Here is a 22,057-nt window from a genome sequence, read left to right on the forward strand (position 1 = left end):
ACATTATGTTTTGGCTCTGAAGCATAGAGGTAGGTTTTTGATAACACAAAAGATATAAAAATTAATAAGATTCAATCACTGTCCACAAGAAATATATAATGGAGGAGAGCTGCTAAGACAGTGTACATATAGCTATAATAGAGAATATAAATGCCCTAAGACTGATTCAAGTGAGTACTCCTGAGGTTCCAAAAGAAAAAGATTATAACTGGTAACAATTACCTCATCTCCCATCTGTGGGACAAATGGGGAACGTCGTGGTATGGTATCCAAAATCCACTGAGGGGCAAACCATTCTTCATTGGGTTCACCTGCCATAGAAAGCAGTCCTCCTTTCTAAAATATAGTTCACAAATATATAAACCATAAATATATATGAACAGTAGTATGAAAAGTAACAGAATATCTTAAAAAATCAGATTATAATAAAACCTAAAAATACAAATTTTAAGCATTTTTATTTATCAAGTAATTATGTACATCTGTACCAATAAAATAATCAAGTGAATTCTTTAATATATTGCTCAATTTTGGCTAACAGATAATAATATGACATTATATACTATCTAAAAACCACAAATTTTCACGTTCCTAGAATACCATGTGAATTCAAGTATAAGTAACAAAATAATTTTTTGCCAATAAAATGGTGACAGTCAAGAAGACAATTCTATCTACTAAAGCAAGAGGATACAGAATATGTACATAATAAATTTTTTAAGTACTATTCACAAAACTATGTGGATTAAGTCTTTATAAAGTCCAAATGAAATCATAGTGAAGAAGAGAAACCATCACTGGGATGAAATAAAAACAAAGAAATGGAAGAAGTCCTACATGATTTATTCTACCCTTTCATTTTACAAGTCAAAAATGGAAAGAAATTTATGACTGGAAACATGACAAGAATAACACTTTTATTCTCTAGTGGCTTATCATTTAAAACTACTATATTTAAAAAAGTGAATATCAATATGTTTACATAACAACGAAGATATTCTAGTCTCTACTTTTGGTAACAAAAAATTTAAAAGTTTTTCTTTTAAAGTCATTTTAAACAATTTAGTTTCTCAGATGGAATGTTATTTTTAGAGAAAACTCAAGTGTTACTGATGTGGAGAAAAGCAGCAAAATTTCAAAAAAATTAAACTTCCTTACAATTTATAGCCCATTAACAAGTGCCTGAGATAGGAAGAATGACCTTCCTCAAGGAACTTACCTGCCTCAATGTTAAAACTTTGTTAGAGGCAAAAGGCAACCTTAGCCTCACATTAGCCCGACCTCCAAGATCCTGTAAAAATCCCATTGGAAACTTCCTTTATCTCTACCCTCTCAAGATAGATGTTAGCAATCATCCCCTAAGCATAGGGACTAAGTTTTTACTAGACAGTAGTAAATTACCTTTTCCTAACAGGTAGCCCTCAAGGTCCTGGAAACCTTCCTTCCAAATTCCTTAAAAGTTGGGCTATCCCTAACTCCCTCCCAACTTGAAAGTATATAATCAGCCACTCCTCCCAACTCCAGTGCAGTTCTTTCTGCCCAGGAGTCCTGTCCCTGTGCTTAATAAAATCACCTTTTTGCACCAAAGATGTCTCAAGAATTCTTTCTTGACCGTTTGTTCCTGAACCCCAACATTTCAAATATTACTATTAAATATTCAAATGTCAGAGGCAAAAACAAAAACAGAAACAACTTGTAAATTTACAAACCTTCTTTCTAGTTTGTTTAGGTTTCTTTTGCCTGTCTTCTAGTGACTTCAAATTCTCCTCCTCAGAGCTGCTGCATATTTTACGTGTTGCCTGTCTCGTTTGTCTTTTTGGAGGTTGCAAATTTATTCCAGCATCTGCTGTCCAATCAGAATATTCACTTGATGAATCACTGTAAATATATCAAAATTATGAATATATAGGTTTAGGAAAAGGAATAGTTTGCCTTTTAATTGAAAGATGATCATTTTGTAATAAAATAGCATTATAAATGACATGGTTTTTGTTCTAACTGAACAGAAAAAATACCAATATGAATTTTTGATCATTAAGGGATTTCAGTGAAATGATTCTTGGATAAAGTATAATGGTTAGTTTCCCATAACAGAATTTCAAATTCAAAATTCCTAAAATAAATAGATACATAAAATAAAATAGAATTCAAAATTCCTGTCGAAGTCACAAAATCTTTAAATAAAGATGCCTCTTATCCATTGAAATGGTTACATGTAGCTGTTTTAAAACCCAAATAAATAAACACAGTCTGCTAAGATGCAGAATCTTGGATTTACAAAGCATCTTATTTTACAAATGAGGAAACTAAAGCCCACAGTGACACCCCCAAAAAGATACTGGCAGGACCAGGATGAAGCAAGTCTCTGGACTCCCAACCCAGTACTCTTTCTGCTATGAAACACTATTTTAACTCTGGTTTTAAAATGGACAAATAATTTTGACCAAATCTAAACCATTAAAACTACCTGGAAGAGCTTTCACTTTGCCATTCAATAACGGGATCCTCTACAGACGCATCACTTGTGCCAATGGTTTCATCTTCCTGCAACAAGGAGCCAGCAATTGAGATATATGGTTATTAACTAGCATATTATTAATTAGCACACACCACCCGTTTTATAACACTTTCTATATTTCCTCCAAGAAAACAACATTCCAGGTAAAATGTACATAATCATCTTTCTACATATATCTGTAACTCACAACTAAGCCTACCAGGTGTTTAAAGCTTTCTAACATCTACTATCTTATTGATATGGGACATCTTTTATTATTTCAAAGACTAAACAAACTCCTTAAGGCTCCCAAATAGAACCCTCTTAAATGTTAAGACCATTGTTTAAAAAGTATCTATAGGGGCGCCTGGGTGGCTCAGTCGGTTAAGCGTCCGACTTCGGCTCAGGTCATGATCTCACGGTCCGTGAGTTCGAGCCCCGCATTGGGCTCTGTCCTGACAGCTCAGAGCCTGGAGCCTGCTTCAGATTCTGTGTCTCCCTCTCTCTCTGACCCTCCCCTGTTCATGCTCTGTCTCTCTCTGTCTCAAAAATAAATAAACATTAAAAAAAATTTTAAAAGTTTCTATGTGCCTCTGCCAAGCAACTATAATTACTCTCCATAAGAAAATTAATAATATTTTTATGATGTTAAATTTCAAACATACCAAAGTAGAGGGAATAAATTACCTCTGTGTATACAGTTTCCAGTTTAGACAATAACTCACTGCCTATCTTGTTTTATTTGTACCATCACCAACTGCCTCATACACGAGGGATTATTTTGAAGTAAATCCTTATAAAAATAGCATTTTAACTATAAACATTTAGTAAGATTATGATTCTTTTCAAAACACAACCATAACACCATTATGACATTCGAAGGGTAATGTCAATTCCTGAATATCTAACCATTCTTTTCAGTTGAATATTTTCATAGGTAGGAGAGAGAAGGAAGGACATCATTGATAAGAATTAAACAACGTGTCAGGGGGCGCCTCGGTGTCTCAGTCAGTTAAATGTCTGACTTTGGCTCAAGTCATGATCTTGCGGTTTGTGAGTTCAAGCCCTGTGTCAGGCTCTGTGCTGACAGCTCAGAGCCTGAAGCCTGCTTCACATTCTGTGTCTTCCCCTCTCTCTGACCCTCCCATGCTCATGCTCTGTCTCTCAATAATAAATAAATGTTAAATTTTTTTTTTAAAAATTAAAGAACTGTCAGGGAGTCTGAGTAGCTCATCCGGTTAAGTGTCTGACTTCGGCTCAGGTCATGATGTCACGTTTCATGAATTTCAGCTTGGGATTGTAGCTCTCTCCACTCTCTCTGCCCCTCCCCTGTTCACACTGTACTTTCTCTCTCTCTCTCTCTCTCTCTCTCTCTCTCTCTCTCTCTCGATAAATAAATAAATAAATAAGGATTAAAGAACTGTCCACGGTGGAAGAAAAATGGGAGTGCCATATATTGTCAATGGATAATTAAACCCTAATTATCTATTTAAAAACTAAAGTTGTTAAGAGAACAAAAGGACTGGAGAAGAGAAGAAGAAAAGAATTGGTATAATCTACTCCATTACCATGAATAATTATATCTGAAAAACCATCACTTAGTAATCTCCATAGCTGATGAAGTCAACAATAATGAAAAATGTGCATATTCTGCTGATTACACACTCAACCAGTTCTAGGACTGTAAACTAGTTATCATTGTTTATGTTCCACTTTTTATTTCTGGGCAGATTTCCTCTCACTCTCTTTTCTCACTGTCCCAAAGCCAAACTTTTGCTGGCACGTCTGATATTCTCAAACAAAATATCTTAGGTACAAATCAGAGAAGATATCTAAATAAATTCAATTATATTGCTCAAATTTGCCTATTAAATGCCTTACTAATGAATAATTTTCTTAAAAGAAAAACACTAAAATAAGTCGCTATTAAAATGACTTTTAAAAGTAAACCCATGGGGCACCTGGGTGGTGCAGTCGGTTAAGCGTCCGACTTCAGCCAGGTCACGATCTCGCGGTCCGTGAGTTCGAGCCCTGCGTCGGGCTCTGGGCTGATGGCTCAGAGCCTGGAGCCTGTTTCCCATTCTGTGTCTCCCTCTCTCTCTGCCCCTCCCCTGTTCATGCTCTGTCTCTCTCTGTCCCAAAAATAAATAAACGTTGAAAAAAAAAAAAAGTAAACCCAAGGTGATAATACTAACTGGGAAACAAACAATTATACTGAGTAAATAATAGTAGATATCTAACCTCTGAGGAGCTGTCTGAGTCTTCCTGTACACCTGAAGTTTGACAAGATGCTTGTGAATTATGTTCTATATTGGACCGTGTTTGGTAAGTATGCTGACGCTTGCGCTGTGTCCTTCGTAAAGACCGCCCATAGCTAGGCTGATAATCATTCTGTAATAAAAAAAAATAGATTTAAAAATATGAAAGGCTCAGTGAACATACACAAATGAATATATATAAAGCAAATCAATTGGGCAGGGGTAGGGTGTGGGTGGTGGTAATAATCAGGAATAAATTCCCAAAAAGAAAACACAAAATATAGCTATATATATATATATATATATATATATATATATACACATATATATGTATACATACATATATATGCACATATATATACATATATATGCACATATATATACATATATATGCACATATATATACATATATACACATATATATGTATATATATACGTATAGGTATATATACATGTAAGTATACATACACACACACACACACACACACACACACATATTTAAACCACCTTCCATTAATATTGATTACTTTCCTACTTTGAAAATTTTGTGATCAAATTAAAGACAGTCCTGAAAGTTTGGGCTGCAAGAATGTGCCCACTCAAAATTTACATACACCATTTTATTCACAATTTATTACAAGATGAAGCAAGATACCTATATCATACCTATATATACATAATTCTTTTTTTAATCTATTTATTTTGAGAGAGAGAGAGAGATTGAGTGCACGCACATGAATGTGGGGGGGTGTGGTAGGCAGAAAGAGAGGGAGAGAGAGAGAATCCCAAGCAGGCTCTGTGCTGTCAGCCCAGAGCCCAACGCAGGGCTCCATCTCACAGACTGTGAGATCATGATCTGAGCCCAAGATCAAGAATCAGCCTCTTAACTGAATGAGCCACCCAGGCACTCCTATATAATTCTTAATATAATATGTACTTTAGTTCTTTAAAAAATGACATTCAGCAAACTTATTAAAAATAAAGACTTAATTTTAACAACTACAGTGTAAAGTGAAAACTATTTTATTCTAACCTTTACAAGTCTAAAATAGTATTAATGATATACCATTATGTAAAAGTTACAACCCTCGCATGTTATCAGGAGTAAATAGGGGCACCTGGGTAGCTCAGTCAGTTAAGCATCCAACACTTAGTTTCAGCTCAGGGCATGATCTCAAGGTTCATGGGTTTGAACCCCACATTGGGCTCTCTACTGACAGCGCAGAGCCCACTTGGGATTCTGTCTCTCTCCCTCTCTCTGCCCCTTGAGCGCTCTCTCTCTCTCTCTCTCTAAGTAAATAAACTTAAAAAAACCTCATAAATAAATCAGTATCAACACCAGTTTCTTATCGTATACATAAATATTTCTCAGTTTTGATATAAATAAAATGTTTATAGACTCAACTACTTTGTTTATTAATCTCAGACAAATCTGATAGTTGAGAAATCAGCTTAGCAGGAAAAAATAATATAAATCATGGATCTGAGCCATTGAAAATCTCTACAAAAATAATCTTATCAGAGAACATCAAATAAGCTAAGAAAACCTCAACAGAAATTAAGACAGTAGGCATCAAAATGATCTAAGGATACTTGGAGATATTCATATGATACTTACCTAAAATTGTGTTTATCAATACTGAAAAAAAACATTTAAAATTCAGTATCCATTGCCTAGATATCTTTCATAATGTTAAAATCATCCTAGACTCTCCAAGTTACTGTACTTTTCAGGAGTTATGGTTAAATCTGGGAACAAGAACATACATTCTCACGCCACTAGTTTGTTCAATCTCAGAATACTAGCAAGGGGCTTACTATGTACCTAATCAAGTATAGGAATCTTACTCTCTGCTTAGCAGTTTCTACTGGGAATATGAATCTTTCCAGTGTATAGATAAGATTTTGCTCCTATATGATCAGGTAGGCCAAGAATGGGCCTTTTCCGTAAAAGGCCAGAGTATAAATATTTTTGACTTTGAGGTCATATGATCTCTTCTGGACTCATTCAACTCTATAGTGTGAAAGCAGCCATAGGCAATATAATTAATAAGTGTGGCTGTATTCCAATAAAGCTATTAACAAGAATGGGCAGTAGTCTGCCAACCTCTGACCTAGGGTATCTAAACATTTATTTTACAGTGATTAGTATCAGCCAACAATTTTAAGCTTTTACTCTAACCATATGAAAATGGCATTTTAATACAAATGTCCTATATCTACAATGACAACATGTCCTAAATTTGGGGGCACAGTCCTAACTTTGTATAATTTCAATTTTATTAATAAGAACTATATATTTCAATTTCAGGTTAAAAAATAGGTTACCTATATGTAGTCAACTAGCAAAATAGCCCCCTAATACATAACTCTTACCTTTGAAAAATCCAGTATCTGCAAATATTTGAAAATAGTGTACCCCAAAGTACTGTAAAACTAAACTTACCCTTTGGGTAGGATAAGATGGTTTCTTCTTCTTTTCAACTGTATAAAGACTGATTTCTATGTCACCTTTTGCAGTTCGACATTCTTCCTGAACCCTAATAACAAAGGTCAAAGTGACAGAAAATCACCAAAAATCAAACCAAAAGTGTAAAAGACTAACAAAAAAAGAGACAGGCAAACCATAAATCAGACTCTTAACTATAGAGAACAAACTGAGGGTTGCTGGAGGGGAGGTGGGGGGGGTGATGAGTGATGGGTATTAAGGAGGGCACTTGTGATGAGCACTGGCTGTTATATGTAAGCAATGAATCACAAAGTTCTACTGAAACTAATATTACAGTATATGTTAGCTAATTGGAATTTAATTAAAAACTTAAAAAAATAAATGCATTTGAAATATAACATTGTATTAGTTTAAGGTATATAACAAGATGTTTTGATATACTTATATATTTCAAAATGGTTACCAAAGTAAGTTTAATAACACCCATCAAAAAAATAAAGTGTTGCTGTAACAGAGAAAAAAAGTCAGATAACAAAAGTACCCTTTAAATATAAAATTTGCCACTTTAATCATTTTTAGGTATACAATTCAATGGTGTTAATGACATTTACAATGTTGTGTAACAATCATCACCCTATTTCCAAAACTTTTTCACCACTCAAAACTTTGTAACCATTAAGCAGTAATTCTATTTGTCCTTGTACCAGCCCTTGTTAACTTCTAATCAACTTTACATCTGTATGAATTTGTCTAACCTAGATATTTCATAAGTGGAATCATATGGTATTTGTCCTTTTGTGTCTGGTATTTCACTTAGCATATTTTCAATATTTATCCATGTTGTCACAGGTATCAGAACTTCATTCCTTTTTATGACTGAGCAATATTCTACTGTATGTATATCACATTTTGTTTCTCTATTCATCTGAGTACAGACACTTGAATTATTTCTACTGTTCCCTATTGTGAATAATGTAGCAATGAACATGGCATACAAGTATCTACTTGAGCTCCTGACTTTCAATTCCACTTTAATGTTTTGAGAAAAGAATTATTTCAAATTGTTCTACTGCCAAGGGTTCATAAATTACCTATGTCTCCCTTTTTCTTATTACTGCTGTAGAAAGAAAAGGTGAAACTAAATTACGTTTGCTACTTGTTGGCTTAGCTGGCAAAAGGCCTGGTAAAAGAGATAGCATGATTAAGAAATTTTGTATATTCTCTGTCAAATGTCCTTTTTTCTTTTCTAAATCTATTCCCAGTCTATGTGGATTACCTGGAGTTGATATTAAAACAAATCTTAGGATTTACAAATAAGGATAGGTATTCTAAATTTGAAATTCATCCTAATGAAATCCTTTCATGCAAGGAAGTCTACTTAAATGGCATTTCTAAATATACCCTAAGCACTGGGGTCTACAACATACTTATATGGCACTCCCAAACTATTCCAATATTAAATTGATGGCCCTTTCCTCAGAACTACTGTTGAATTTGGGGCCTATATATCACAGACAAACTTAATCACATATGGTCTCATGTTCTTACTTAATAGTATTTGTATTCTTATCTTCTAAACGAGACCATGAACTCATAGAAGACAAACTATGTTTTTCATTTTTCAGTATTTCCCAAACCATTTAGCACAAAGCCAAACAAACTGAAGATGATCATTAAATAGTTGTTATGGAATGAAGTAACTGGAACAACGTAGAAAAAACTAAAACTCAGTTTGATTAAAAACTACCTTAGTTATTAAAATTTATTAACTAAACTATAAAGCTCTCAATTTTCTTATGAATGTTACCTTATTGACTCACCTACTAACTCCAGTATTTAGTTCATTGACCACCACTCTTCTGCTCCATGCCATGAGATCTCGTTCAGTGGCCATCTGACTCCGAGGAGCATTGTTATGCATTTGTCGGACACCTTCAATTTGACCACTACGTCGAAGCCCAATATTTGGGGAAGAAGATACGTCCATATTTGGACTTCTCAGAGCTAAAACAAAAAGAAAGGTACCACTTTCTGAACAAAGGCACCAAATTTTTTGACATTGGTACTCTAAAATAGAAGAGTCTAAGATAGTACTTTTCAACAATGCTGCTATCTATTTGCTCTAAATTTTCTATACCACCTTTATGGTTTTTTTTATAGTGTGATGAACAAAGGAAAGCACTCAATAAATGTTTAAAGTTTCTATCACTCTTAAATGTTTTCAAAGTACATTCACATCTGTTGTCTACCAAATGCTCAAGAAATACTAAAAGTATATTTAACATGATTTGGTAGATTCACAAATGTTTATTATTACTAGTTCAGAAAGCAACTTGTAACCTAAATCCTACATTTAGCCTATTAAAAGGTTTATGTATAAAGCTTCAATAGGCTTTCAAAAATAATAAGAGAAAAAGTATATTTTTTTAATTTATTTATTTTGAGCGGGGGTGGACAGAGAGAGAGGGGGAGAGAGAATCCCAAGCAGGCTCCTCTTCAGTGTCAACACAGAGCCTGATGTGGGGTTTGATGCCACAAACCATTGGATCATGACATGAGCTGAAATCAAGAAGTGGATGTTCAACCAACCGAACCACCCAAGCGCCCCCTGCAAAGTATTTTTTAACTATCAAAATTTCATTTTCAAAATTGATAATGCAGTTAAAGAAAGGAAAAATAAAGTAATGAAACTTTTCAAGCCCCTAGATATATCCCTGTTTTTTTATTTTTGTTGTATTTGCAAATAAAATAAAAATGGAAATTGAATCATTCATTCAACTGTTAAAAGAATCACCAGGAAAGATAAAAAAAAAATTGAAATAAACATTGGAAATAGAAGTCAGTGGGTCCACTTTGACTAATGGCATTTCAAATCTATCCACAGAAATCTATTGAGGGTAGAGCTGAACACTGATTTCATTAAGGAATCTCTATATCAGGATTCTAAGAAAGTTTTATGTCTTAGAAAGAAAGGGCCTAGATATATAGGATTATCAGTCCACATCTTATCTTGTTCCAGGTCAAGGAAAGCTCATCTGAGTTAGGTGCTCCTTAGGTAAACAAAGAATGGTTTTATTTTAATTTTATGGGATACTTAAGACTCAGGAAATGAGTAAAATATACTGTGAATCATTCAACTTTAAATCACTTTATTCATTTCTTGGACTCCAAAAGCCATACCTGAAAGAACCACAATTACATAAACGTAAAAAGAAATACATTTGCCAAAATCCCATAAAAAGACTGCATTTTAAAGTACAACTAATAGTTCTTGATAAAACTAAAATTGACACTGCTCACTTTGGCAGCACAGGACACTAAATCTGGAATGATACAGAGAAAATTAGCATGGCCCCTGAACAAGGATGACATGCAAATTCACGAAGAATTCCATAGTTAAAAAAAAAAGTACAACTGACAGAAGCTAAGATTTATATAAAATTCAGATTCATAAAGTGAAGGAAAAGATACAATAAATTAGAATACTGCTAGTAATTTATATCAAACTGTTGTGAAATTCAATTCAGAAGTTTCACCTGGGGGCGCCTGGGTGCCTCAATCAGTTAAGTGTCTGACTCTTGATTTTGGCTCAGGTCATGATCTCAGAGTTGTGAGATCAGCCCCACATGGGGCTCTGCGGTGGGCACGGAGCCTGCTGGAGATTCTCTCTCCCTCGTCCTTTGTCCCTCACCTACTTGAATGTGCACACACACTGTCTCTCCCTCTCTCTCTCTCAAAAAAAAAAAAAAGTATCTGTATTCCCTAAGAATAGGGCTTATCTTCCAGTGTATTTCTGTAAATTCAAGAGAGGAAGGGGATAATGTTGCTTTCTTTTCAACAAAGGAGGGTAAATTTTTTGTTAGTAACTTTTAAATTCACAGTGGTTTTAATTTTGAAAACTATAAGTTGGTTCCCCTTTTACAAAAAGGCTGTACATTTATTGCAGTACCTTACTTCCCTTAATGGAACAAAAGTAAAGACTGAAAATACATTAATGAGTTAAGAGAATACAGTATATTAAAATATACTACCTGTATCTTGTAAGAGATACTAAGACATTTAGCAACAAATGGCAATGATATTATGGAACTTTGATGTATTTAATATCACAACTGTAAGTTAATAAAAATGTTTTTATTTAAAAATCTCAAATGTGGGGCGCCTGGGTGGCGCAGTCGGTTAAGCGTCCGACTTCAGCCAGGTCACGATCTCGCGGTCCGTGAGTTCGAGCCCCGCATCGGGCTCTGGGCTGATGGCTCAGAGCCTGGAGCCTGTTTCCGATTCTGTGTCTCCCTCTCTCTCTGCCCCTCCCCCATTCATGCTCTGTCTCTCTCTGTCCCCCAAAAAATAAATAAACGTTGAAAAAAAAAATTTAAAAAAAAAATAATAAAAAAATAAAAATCTCAAATGTTCCTTACACAGACTTAGTACAAGTAAAATAAAGTACCTTCATTATATAAATATATACATACTTACCACCATTAGCAGAATATGATCTATTAATTGGAATATGTGGAATATCTCCTTCATTAATTAGTCTCAGATCTTGTTCTCTCTGTAGCTCCCTGATTATTCCATCAAGAATGCTCTCATCTTGGTCATTGGTTTGTTGCCCAATTACTTGTTCTACCACTTCACCATCACCTTATTGAGACCAAAGATATGAAGCCAAAAGATTACTTACATTTTAATATACCCTAAATACGGTGAAACAAACCTTAATCTATAAAATTTCCAGGCAAATAATTAAAAAACAATATTAAAATGAAAATAAAACATACCAAATAGTATTTTTAAGGAACTTTTAAATTGTTTGATACATCAGCTTGTGTGTATGATTTAACAAATGCCCCCAAATTAGCCACTACTATGAGGGTCTTATCATCTTAAAGAATAATCATTAAATTATGAATTTTCAAATGTACATTCTTGATTGAATATTCCAAGCAAAAAGTCCAGAGTAGAGATCTGAGTAAGGTTTAAATTAAGTTCAACCATAAATACATGAAATGTTTTGCATCTTTCATGAGAATTTCCTTTCTGAAATAAATCAAAATAATGGTCTTTCAAATATTGTCTGTTTTGAAAACACCTCAGTATATTGGTAAGTACAGAAATTCTTTCTACTGACACACTAAAATCCACTGATTACATGTGAATAAAACTTTATTTACTACTATATTCTTTTTCTTAAATACATCTTACACATGTTTTTCATCTTGTCCTCTAGTATCCAATAAAAGGTATCCAAAAGAGTAGCTAAGTTATCAGGTCCTATAGGAAATGAAGTGTGATGAACTATAGATTTTTTTATTCAAATGTTTTGAGTGTTTTCTCCCATTTAATATTCATGCTTCTCACCCTTAACATATGACATTATAAAAGTAAATATTAGCAAATGTGTAACATCATTTCATTACTCTACAAATCTTTATGACAGTACATAAAAATATATGCAACATTTCACTCTATTAAGGACAATTCAAGTCTTAAATCCCTAGTAAGGAAATAAAATTCCATTTATAAATCAATACCTACACCTCACACCTGGAAGAAAACCTACAAATAACAAACTAAGGCATTATGGTATGTGAGATGGGGTGTAGAGAGCAGAATATGCAAGAGAAATATATAAATGAGATATGTTATTGAAGGGAAGATGGCTGGAGTAGGAGGACACTAGGCTTGCCTCCTCCCATGAATAAAACTAGATAACAACCAATTCATCCTAAATACCCTATAAATCAATCTGAAAACTAGCAGAACAAACTCCACAACTAACTAAAGGCAGGGTATAGGCCACATCAGAGAAGGTAGGAAGATGTGGTTTGGGAGAAAATCAGATATAGCAGCCATGGTGAGGAGGGAGCTCAGGTTGCAGAGAAGGGCAACCTGTTGTCCTGTCTGGGCCTCAGTTTCTCCACTAGGCCCTGTGGGGAGACACAGGGGGCAGTCTGAGAGTGCCAGAGAAATCCAGGTCCTCACAAGACCTACAATATTTTGGGACTGTCACCTGGCCCTCTCCCAGGGGACCTACTTCCTTCCTGGCATCCCACTCCACAATCTCCCAGAAACCTCCCCTGCAAAAAAAAAAAAAAAAAAAAAAAAAAAAAAAAAAAGTCTTTCTTTAATTAAAACTGTCTGAAACTTCTGTGGGTACAGAAACCACAAACTGTTGGCAGAGAAAGGAGAAGAGAGGGAGAGGCAACCAGAAATCATTTGGGGCCAGTCTCCTCTCTGCCCGGGTTTCTTCCCCCAAGCCTCCTCAACAGCTCAGCCCAAAGCCTGTTGGGAGGTTTGCTGCCACGATGTGCCCTTGAATGTACTCCTATACCACACATATCTGCATATGCCTTCACCTCCCTTCCCCACAGACCCTTAGCTGGCAGCACTCAGACAATAGAAAAAAAAGACAACAGAGAAAACACATATCCAGTCAGGGTGGTGTGGAGAGACACCCTGCATAGGTGCCTCAGTATTCTACCTCCTCAGTGGTAGGGAGTGTATTCTGGGACCTCCCCTAGGCCTGGGCAGTCCCCTGCAGCCACTGAAGCTCCATCTGTCACTGGACCTTGTGGGCAGTACTTGGGGTCATATATCTCCCAGCCAAAGCCAAAGATCAGGCCACTCTGGTTGGTGCCTTGTGTTTAGTCCATCTGCAAGGACATGGATACCCCAACTTGGTATTGTACATGTGCCAATGGGTCCCAGGAGCTGTTATGCCCATCTGGCTGGCATACTTCTTCATACCTATCAGGAGGCTGATGGTTGAGTGGTGCACAGGTGGCAGGATATGGTTCTTGGGGTCATACAGATGACTTCTTGTGCCATAAGCTATCATGCCTGACTGGCTGGCACATTTGTTGGTGTCCATCAAGGAGCCCAATGATGCACTGGCCCGCCTTCATGGTGGTGTCATTGAAATTGCACTCCTGCTTCTCTGAGTATTTAACACGAATGTCCATGCCACTCTGCAGCCCCTGGCCTTCCCAACCAGGATGAGAAGAGACACCTGCACCCATGTCATGCTCCCACTCTCAAACAGGTTGTTTGTCTCAAACAGGTCCCATGGAGTTCATGCTGTAGTTGACCATGGCCTTGAGGAAGGTGGAGAGGTTTTCTAGTCGGTGCCAGTTCTGCATGGAGTGGCTGATCTTAGGGACTAAGCCTGGCTGCAGCTTATTCACTAATATACACACAATAATTTCCGTCTTTCAGACCCTTCTGAAAGTTGGGCCCAACAGAGAGGCCTGTGAGTCCCTGGATCCAGCTGCAGAGCTCCACACCCTTCTGAAGGTCATATTGGGACAGGAGCCGGTTCGTGACCCCAGTTGAAAGCTTGTACAAGGGCCCTTGTTGAAATGTGTGGAGCTCATGGCTGTGGCACAGCAGGACCAAGAATGGGTTGAATCTTATATGACCATCAACTTAATATAGACAGCTACAAGATGGTGGTGCAGTAGGAGGACCCTAGGCTCACCTTGTCCCTTGAACTCAACTAGATAACTATCAAATCATTTTGAATACCCAAGAAATAAACTTGAGGACTGAGAGAACAAACTCTAGAACTAGAGGGAGAGAAGAGGCACATCGAGGAAGACAGGAAGTGTAGAGACATGGTTTGGGGGAGAAACAGAACACGGGTGCTATGGAGGTGAGGTAGCCCTGGTGACAGAGAATGGCAAGAGAGAGATGACCACACAGGAACACATAAGGAGAACACTTCCCCAAAGCCATTGGCTGGGAAAACAAGAGGGACTGATTTTTATTAGTTTTTGCAACCAGTGGGACTTGAAGACTGGAGTTTAAAAGGTTGGTGGGCTTGGATGGAATAGAGCTCTGAGGGCACTGCCCTACTCCGAAGAGATGGCAGGCAAACAACCCTGGGGCAGAGAGAGTGAAAAGGGCAACTGAAAAACACCAGGGAAACAGTGGGAGAGATTATTCACTCTTCTCAGAGTGTTTCCCTGAGAACAGCAAGCAGAGACCCCTCTCCTGGGACAAAAGAGATGGGTGGTGCCATTTCCCTCTCCCACCCCTCACATAAACACAGAGCTACCTTCAGTAAAAAGCACAGCACTAACACTGGCTGCCTGACCTGTTTACACCAGGTCCCATACCCCTTCACTCTGCCAGTACTGCCCTTCTAGATAAAGTTGACCACAGTTCCAGCAAGGCAGGCCCCTTCCCCAGAAGATCAGCAGAAATCCCCACACACACCATGACTCCCAACCATGGAGTTCTGCAGGGCTTCAGATCTAGTGTTAAGTTGCATCAGGTCTCATTTAACAAGAACAAGGCACACATAGTTAAAACTTGATACATTCTGGCCAAGGTCCAAACACTGTCCACTGCAGGCAAGGAGAACCTCTGAAGATTGATTGGCCTTAAGGATACAGCAGCCAAAACACAACAGCTGAGTGTACCCAGCACACACCAGAGACACTCCTGGCCTGAAATGCCAGGCCCTGGACACTATTTGCTCTCAGGAGCAGGAAACATAACAGGCTTTTGTAGCACACAGAAGAAGACAGAGACTTAGGCAAAATGCCAAGATGGAGAAATTCATCACAAATGAAACAAGATAAGGTCATGGCCAGAGATCTAAACAAAACAGATATAAGTAATATGCCTCATGGAGAATTTAAAGCAATAATCATGAGGATACTCTCTGGGCTTGTGAAAAGAATGGAAGACTTCAGGGAGGCCTTTACCACAGAGACAAAAAAGTTAAAAACTAATCAGTCAGAAATGAAAAATGTGGGGCATTCACTTTCAAATGTCCCCTCTCTATAAAGAGAGCTTTCCTACTATTCTTACTTTTTTTTTTTAATTTTTTTTCAACGTTTATTTATTTTTGGGAGAGAGACAGAGCATGAACGGGGGAGGGGCAGAGAGAGAGGGAGACATAGAATCGGAAACAGGCTCCAGGCGCTGAGCCATCAGCCCAGAGCCCGACGCAGGGCTCGAACTCACGGACCGCGAGATCGTGACCTGGCTGAAGTCGGACGCTTAACCGACTGCGCCACCCAGGCGCCCCATCTTACTTTCTAATCCTATACTCTAATTTCCTGCTGCTCATTTTGAGTCCACCTCTTCATTCTTCGAAGTGGTGAAACAACAAATCCTGGGTATTGTGGTAAAAAGTCCTGCAACATTTCTTTGGGGGCTCATCCTGGGATATCAACATCTTCTATCCATAAGTAAAGAGCAGCCAGCACCCCCTCTTTTCTTTCTATTCTAAAGAAAACTCGAAAACCAAATAATGGGCACCCATCAAGAGTGAATAGCATGGCTGCCATTTTTCAAGTCTCGGGTGAAAGGCTCCTTGGGTCTCCTCTCACCTGATCCCCCAATGTAGTTGGGAACATCAGTGTGGTGGAGCCCCAATTTCCTTTTGAGAAGAACTTCCCAGATGCATGGGACTCAGGGGAGGCCAAACAGCAATTGAAGTGTCCTGACCAAGGCTACTCTTTGGTGGATGCCTAAAGGCTGTTGGCAGAACCTGATCCCTGAATGCCCGATTAGGCATCCAGTGAAATTCTCCTCTTTCTGTTTTGGCCAGCCTCTCTCTTTGGGAAAGGAGTAGAAAGGCCCAGGACTGATTCCTCAGATATCCTCCTAGGAGTGATCTGGGTGACTTCCAAGGGGTCCTACTGACAGGTTTCCCAACTACAGTGGAAGGTGGCTGGCTCTCTACTTGCTTCCATTTCTGACACTCTGGCATGGCTCACCTCCCAGGTCCCATTTTTGGACCTTTCATTTTCAAATCTCTCTTGGGGAGTGGAAGCATGACTTACCTGAATGCCTTCTGGGCTCACCACCCTGCTCCTGCCCCTGATGTCCATGGGGGGATGGGAGAGAAGACATTTGGCAGGCTCCCACAAGACCCAGATGATAATTAGAACCAACTGTCTCTGGTTAGTCTACCTCAGGACAGGGACTTTGAGGAATGAATATTCCCTAGCAGCTGCTGAAACTCCTTTTGTTTTGGGGAACTTCCCTACCTTCTCTGGCCCAACACGGACTGCCTATTTCCACTTGCTGATGAAAAAAAAAATCTGCATCTGCTCCTCTGTCCAAGCTGACAGACTTTAAGACCAGCAGACCTCCTTCTCTGCCCTCTGGGCTTTTCTCTACCTCTAGGCTTCTTGTCTGAACCTCACCTCTTCAGCCTTCCCCTCCCTCCTCCTGTTTCTGCATCACCTTGGCTACTGCTTACAAACTGGTTCCTATACCACCCTCAGTACCTCAGGCACCACTGGCTCCTCCTCCCACCCTCATGTTAAAGAGCGAAGAGCAACCCACTTGGACCACCGACTTCAGATTTCCCCACTGGTGCACCAGTTAAAAATTGACAATGGGGAACAAATTAACTTTTAAATGGGTACAGATAGAACACACTTGGTATTTTGTTGGTTTAAGATAGACATGTCTTTAGGGTTATCACACAAGTTTGTTGGTTTAAGATAGACATGTCTTTATGGTTATCAACATTAAATATATAAAACTTTTTCTACCTAGGTTTACTGAAGGTCAAATAAGCTCATGTTATCTCTGATGCAATTTGTCAGCAAAAAGATGACTTAAAATAGTAGTTAAGTCTGTCTTAAGGTTTTATGGGTAATTGTTCATATAGCTTTCAGGGTCTTTGATAACCTGAAAGTTTAAATGTATAGTTTTGCTTGGATCATAAACTAGATTAAATGTGTTGGACATTTAGGCCTTTTCCAAATCAGATGGAATGCTAAAGCATTGCTTACTAAACGTAGGTTTGTTCTTTTGACTTATTGTAGAGAAACCAAGGATATTTGGGTCTCTTGGAAAACATGCTTTGTGATTAATTAATTCATAAATTTGCCATGTAAAGAATTCTGGTGTAACAGTTCACAATTGGTTGCGACTTAGTTTTCACTGGAGACTAAGGATTCTAAGAGTTTAAATTCTGTTAAATGTAGTTAAAACTGATGGAAATAAGAAAAGGAACCATATGTAGAAAAGTAGATGTGAAGGAAGGTATAAGTGGAAATACATTTTTGTTGAAGGTGAAAAAAAAAAGTATTTTTGTCCTAAATGAGACTGGTTATTTGGAGAGAAATGGCTTGGGACAAAATCTAAATGCAAAGGAAAGTTGTAGAAGGTTCATGAAGGGAAATCTTTGGAAAGGAATTTTATGTGTGGTCAGGATGGATAAGGTTAAAATGAATGGATTTTAAAAGTACACTCCTATAAGATTAAAACTACCCTCCTTTGATCCAAAGGCTAGGAAAATGGTGGTGATGTCCTCACTGCTGGCCTCCAAATGCTCCACACTTGTGTTGTTCCTGTTTAGTAGAGGAATGGATGCCTATGCCATATAAGGGATGGATGGATGACATATGAAGCACTTTTACTGGGAGCCATTTTGCTAAACTTAGCCCAGTGTATGTCGAAAATGGATATACACATGGCTGGAACATATTTATGTGGGTACTGCTAAACAAGGCAGGGGAACAGACCTTGACTTTGGCCCTTTTAACCTCCCCTCAATGGCCGAGTATCGATATGTAAATGACTGATAGGCTAAAATAAAATTAGTGCATACTTCTACAATCAGGGGAGTCTTGCTTGATCACAGTCCATAACCCCAAGTTCCTGCAGGAGGGAAATGGAGGGGTAGGAGAAATCAGAGAAGATGGGTCAACTCTCAGAGGTAGGGTCAAGCCTGGGTAAGAGTTACTACTCCCAGCACCTTGTGAGACTGACAGGGCTTTTGGCTGCCAGTCGCATAGTCAGCCAAACTGCGGGGCAAGGAGATGAGGCTTCTCCTGGCCAACAATCAGGGTCAGGAGATAAAGTTTCTCTGACCAGCTATAGGAAATTGAGATAAGGGATGCCTTTTCTTCCTTTTCCCTATAGACAGGCAATTCCCCAACCAAGGCCAATACTCTGTTAGGATGCATTCTGAAAAACTGGGATGATTTTGATACACAAATCCTAAAGAAAAAGTGACTCATTTTCTTTTATGCCAAGGCTTAGCCCCAATACAAGCTGGAGGAGGAAACTAGGCAGCCAGAGAGAAATATCAATTATAATACTATCCTAAAATCAGATTTGTTTTTGTAAGGGAAATGGGGAGAAGTCCCCTATGGTTCAATGTTTTTGGGCTTTAAGAGAAAATTGGGACATGTGTATGCAATACAAGGTTAACCCTGGCTTATTGACAGCCCTTTCCAAGGTCCAGAAATCAGGAGGAGAAACAATCAAGGGGCCCTTGCCTGTACCCAAAGCAAACCTAGAGAAGGAGGAAGGGAAGTCTTACCTCAACCTCCTCCTCCTCGGGTCCTCTATCTATAGATCCAGACTTAAGAAAGAACGTGAACTTCTGCTCCCTGCTGCCCACCTTATCCAGGCCCTCCCCATAATGTAACAGGCATGTTTCCCCTACAAGAAGCTAGAGTGCCAGAAGGAGAAATGCAGGGAGACACCACTATGACTTGGTGTTCTGGCAGCAGTTGAGACCTGGAGATGAGCAACTCATTAATTAACATGGGACTGGAGGTCCTACAGGGACTTCCAATTCCCTACTGGAGCCCAGGCAATTCCATCCCAAGATATTAATTGGGACTATGACCATCCCATTGGAGAATGGTGTCAATGCCACTTCCAAGCTTATGTTTTGGAGAAACTAAGGTCTAAGGTTAAAACTTTTAAATTATAGTAAATTAGCCACTATCTTACAGACACAGGATGAAAACCTGGTGGCCTTTCTAGAGAGGTTAAGGGAGCCTCTCCTTAAATATATGGCTATCTCCCTTAACACCCCTGAGGCTGAGATGATTCTGAAGGAAAATCTGTCACTCAATCAGCCCCAGATTTGGAGAAAACTGCAAAAATTGGTTGTTAGCCCAGAAGGGACCCTGGAGGAGCTTTTAGGAGCTGCCAATTGGGTATATTACAAATGAGATCAAGAGGAGAATAAGGAACAGGAAAGGAGGCTTAAGAAAAATCTGAGGCCTTAGTTGCGGCTTTATGTACTATGTCAGACCAGACTTTCTGAGGTCCTGGCACCAAGTGCCATTTATGTGGCCATTTAGGGCACTGGAAACGAGAATATCCTCAGAGGGTACAACTGATATTGAAACCCCATAAGCCATTTCCTTTGTGTGGAGACAGTCACTGGAGATCTGAATGCCCTCAGGGACCTCAATCTGCGAGGGCTCAGATAACCAATGTCCCTGATGGGGCCCAGGGCTCTTTGTGGTGGCTCCCCCAAACCAACTGTCCATTGGAAACCCAGAGCCTTCGGTAACTCTGGATACAGAAGGAAAGCCGGTTGATTTCCTTCTTGACACTGGAGCCACTTTTTCTGTCCTCCTTTCCACTCCCAGCCAACTATCCAAACGCAATATAATAATTAGAGGCATCTCCGGAAAACTTGCGACTAAATATTTCTCTCGGCCATCAGGGTACATATGGGGAGACTTAATATTTTTCACATTCTTTTTTGATAATTCCAGAGAGCCACACTCCCTTGCTAGGAAGGGACATTATGACTGAAATAAGGACTATAGTGCTACTAACACCAGGACAGATAAACAACAGCTTAAACTTATAGAACTCTGGATATCAAAGATCAATCTTTCCTTAAGGCAAAATTAAATATGCTTCATGGAGTTGGTCCTATGGAAACTGGATGGCCAAAGAAGCCTTAAGGATTGAGAACCAAAAACTAGTTCAGGTGCTTAATTATTCTAATCAACAGTATCACAAGATCCAAATAAGTATAGAAGAGGAAGAAAAATAACTATAGTTAAATTTATATACATATATATGTATATATACATATATATGTATATGTGTGTGTGTGTATACATATATATATATATATATATAGCCAGACATGTCAGGGACATTTTGGATGGCTACAATGCGTCTTTCCTCTTCCTAATGGTGTGGCCTCCTCCCTAGGAGGCACTGCATTTGGAATATTAATGCTTGTTGGTCTAATACTGTTGGTATGTCATTTGTAGAAACTGTCTCATCTGCCAGAATAAGAAGACATCCAAGAAAATTCTGCTAGCCTAGATGTTCCAAACACCCTCCCATTAAATTGGACCTTTGGATGACCTGTGAACCTGCCCTCAGTGCCATTCCCCTGTAATTGCTCCCCTTTAGTAGGAAGCAGTTAAGATCAGTCGTCGCCCCAATTCCTAATGGCAGTTAGGAGCCACGTGTTCAGAGGGGGATATATGATAGAAAAAGATAGTATAAAATAGGCAGAGAGGGAAAGGAGGATCTGAGGTCCCTGTGTTGGGATAAACACATATTTTGGAACAATGCTGGGAGTGTCTGACCACAGCAAACTCCCTCAGGTTTAAGGTTCCTCAGAATGTAACAGACCCCATCTACTTCCCCTAAGGTTTCCCTCAGGAATTTGACAAAAGACCTAAGTATGGCCATCAGCCACCTGTCCTACAATGGAAATGAGCCAATCAGGAATGCATAACCCAGCACCTAGAGCTATCAAGCCAGTAAGGGTAGAACCTGAGAAGGAACAAGGGGGAAGGGAAGGGGGGGGGATTGACAAGAACTTTATAAAACAAGGACTCATGTCTATAGTCTTCTGGCATTCACTTTCAAATGTCCCTTCCCTATAAAGAGAGTTTTCCTACTATTCTTACTTTCTAATCTTACACTTTAATAAACTTTTGCCTGCTGCTTAAAAATAAATAAATAAAAGAAAATTGTAATAACTGAGATTTGAAACAAACTGGATGCAGTGAACTTAAGAGAGACAGCTATATGCACAAGAGATTTTATATAAACCTAATGGGAACCACAAATAAAAAAGAATAATAGACAAAGAGTAAA

The 22,057-nt window shown here is 38.4% G+C and overlaps 1 protein-coding gene, 1 non-coding gene and 1 pseudogene across 4 annotated transcripts in view; 1 reads left to right on the forward strand and 2 right to left on the reverse strand.

Moving 5' to 3' along the window:
* The window catches only part of BRWD3 (bromodomain and WD repeat domain containing 3), a 234,360-nt gene that overhangs the window by 80,700 nt on the left and 131,603 nt on the right, over positions 1-22,057 (reverse strand). For all 3 annotated transcript variants that reach the window (XM_043570815.1, XM_043570814.1, XM_043570816.1), the window contains exons 18-24: positions 11,681-11,848; positions 9,025-9,208; positions 7,202-7,295; positions 4,739-4,888; positions 2,468-2,544; positions 1,710-1,878; positions 223-336 (exon numbers count right to left, since the gene is read on the reverse strand). In XM_043570815.1, coding sequence (XP_043426750.1) covers positions 223-336; positions 1,710-1,878; positions 2,468-2,544; positions 4,739-4,888; positions 7,202-7,295; positions 9,025-9,208; positions 11,681-11,848 — 956 coding nt within the window. The remainder of the gene's footprint in view (positions 1-222; positions 337-1,709; positions 1,879-2,467; positions 2,545-4,738; positions 4,889-7,201; positions 7,296-9,024; positions 9,209-11,680; positions 11,849-22,057) is intronic.
* On the forward strand, positions 10,497-10,604 carry LOC122478085. Its single transcript, XR_006295849.1, has one exon. It is a non-coding gene; the product is annotated as a U6 spliceosomal RNA (small nuclear RNA).
* Positions 13,693-15,445, reverse strand: LOC122477617 (annotated as a pseudogene).

The sequence above is a fragment of the Prionailurus bengalensis genome, chromosome X, assembly GCF_016509475.1.
Source record: "Prionailurus bengalensis isolate Pbe53 chromosome X, Fcat_Pben_1.1_paternal_pri, whole genome shotgun sequence".
Taxonomy (NCBI): Eukaryota; Metazoa; Chordata; class Mammalia; order Carnivora; family Felidae; genus Prionailurus; species Prionailurus bengalensis.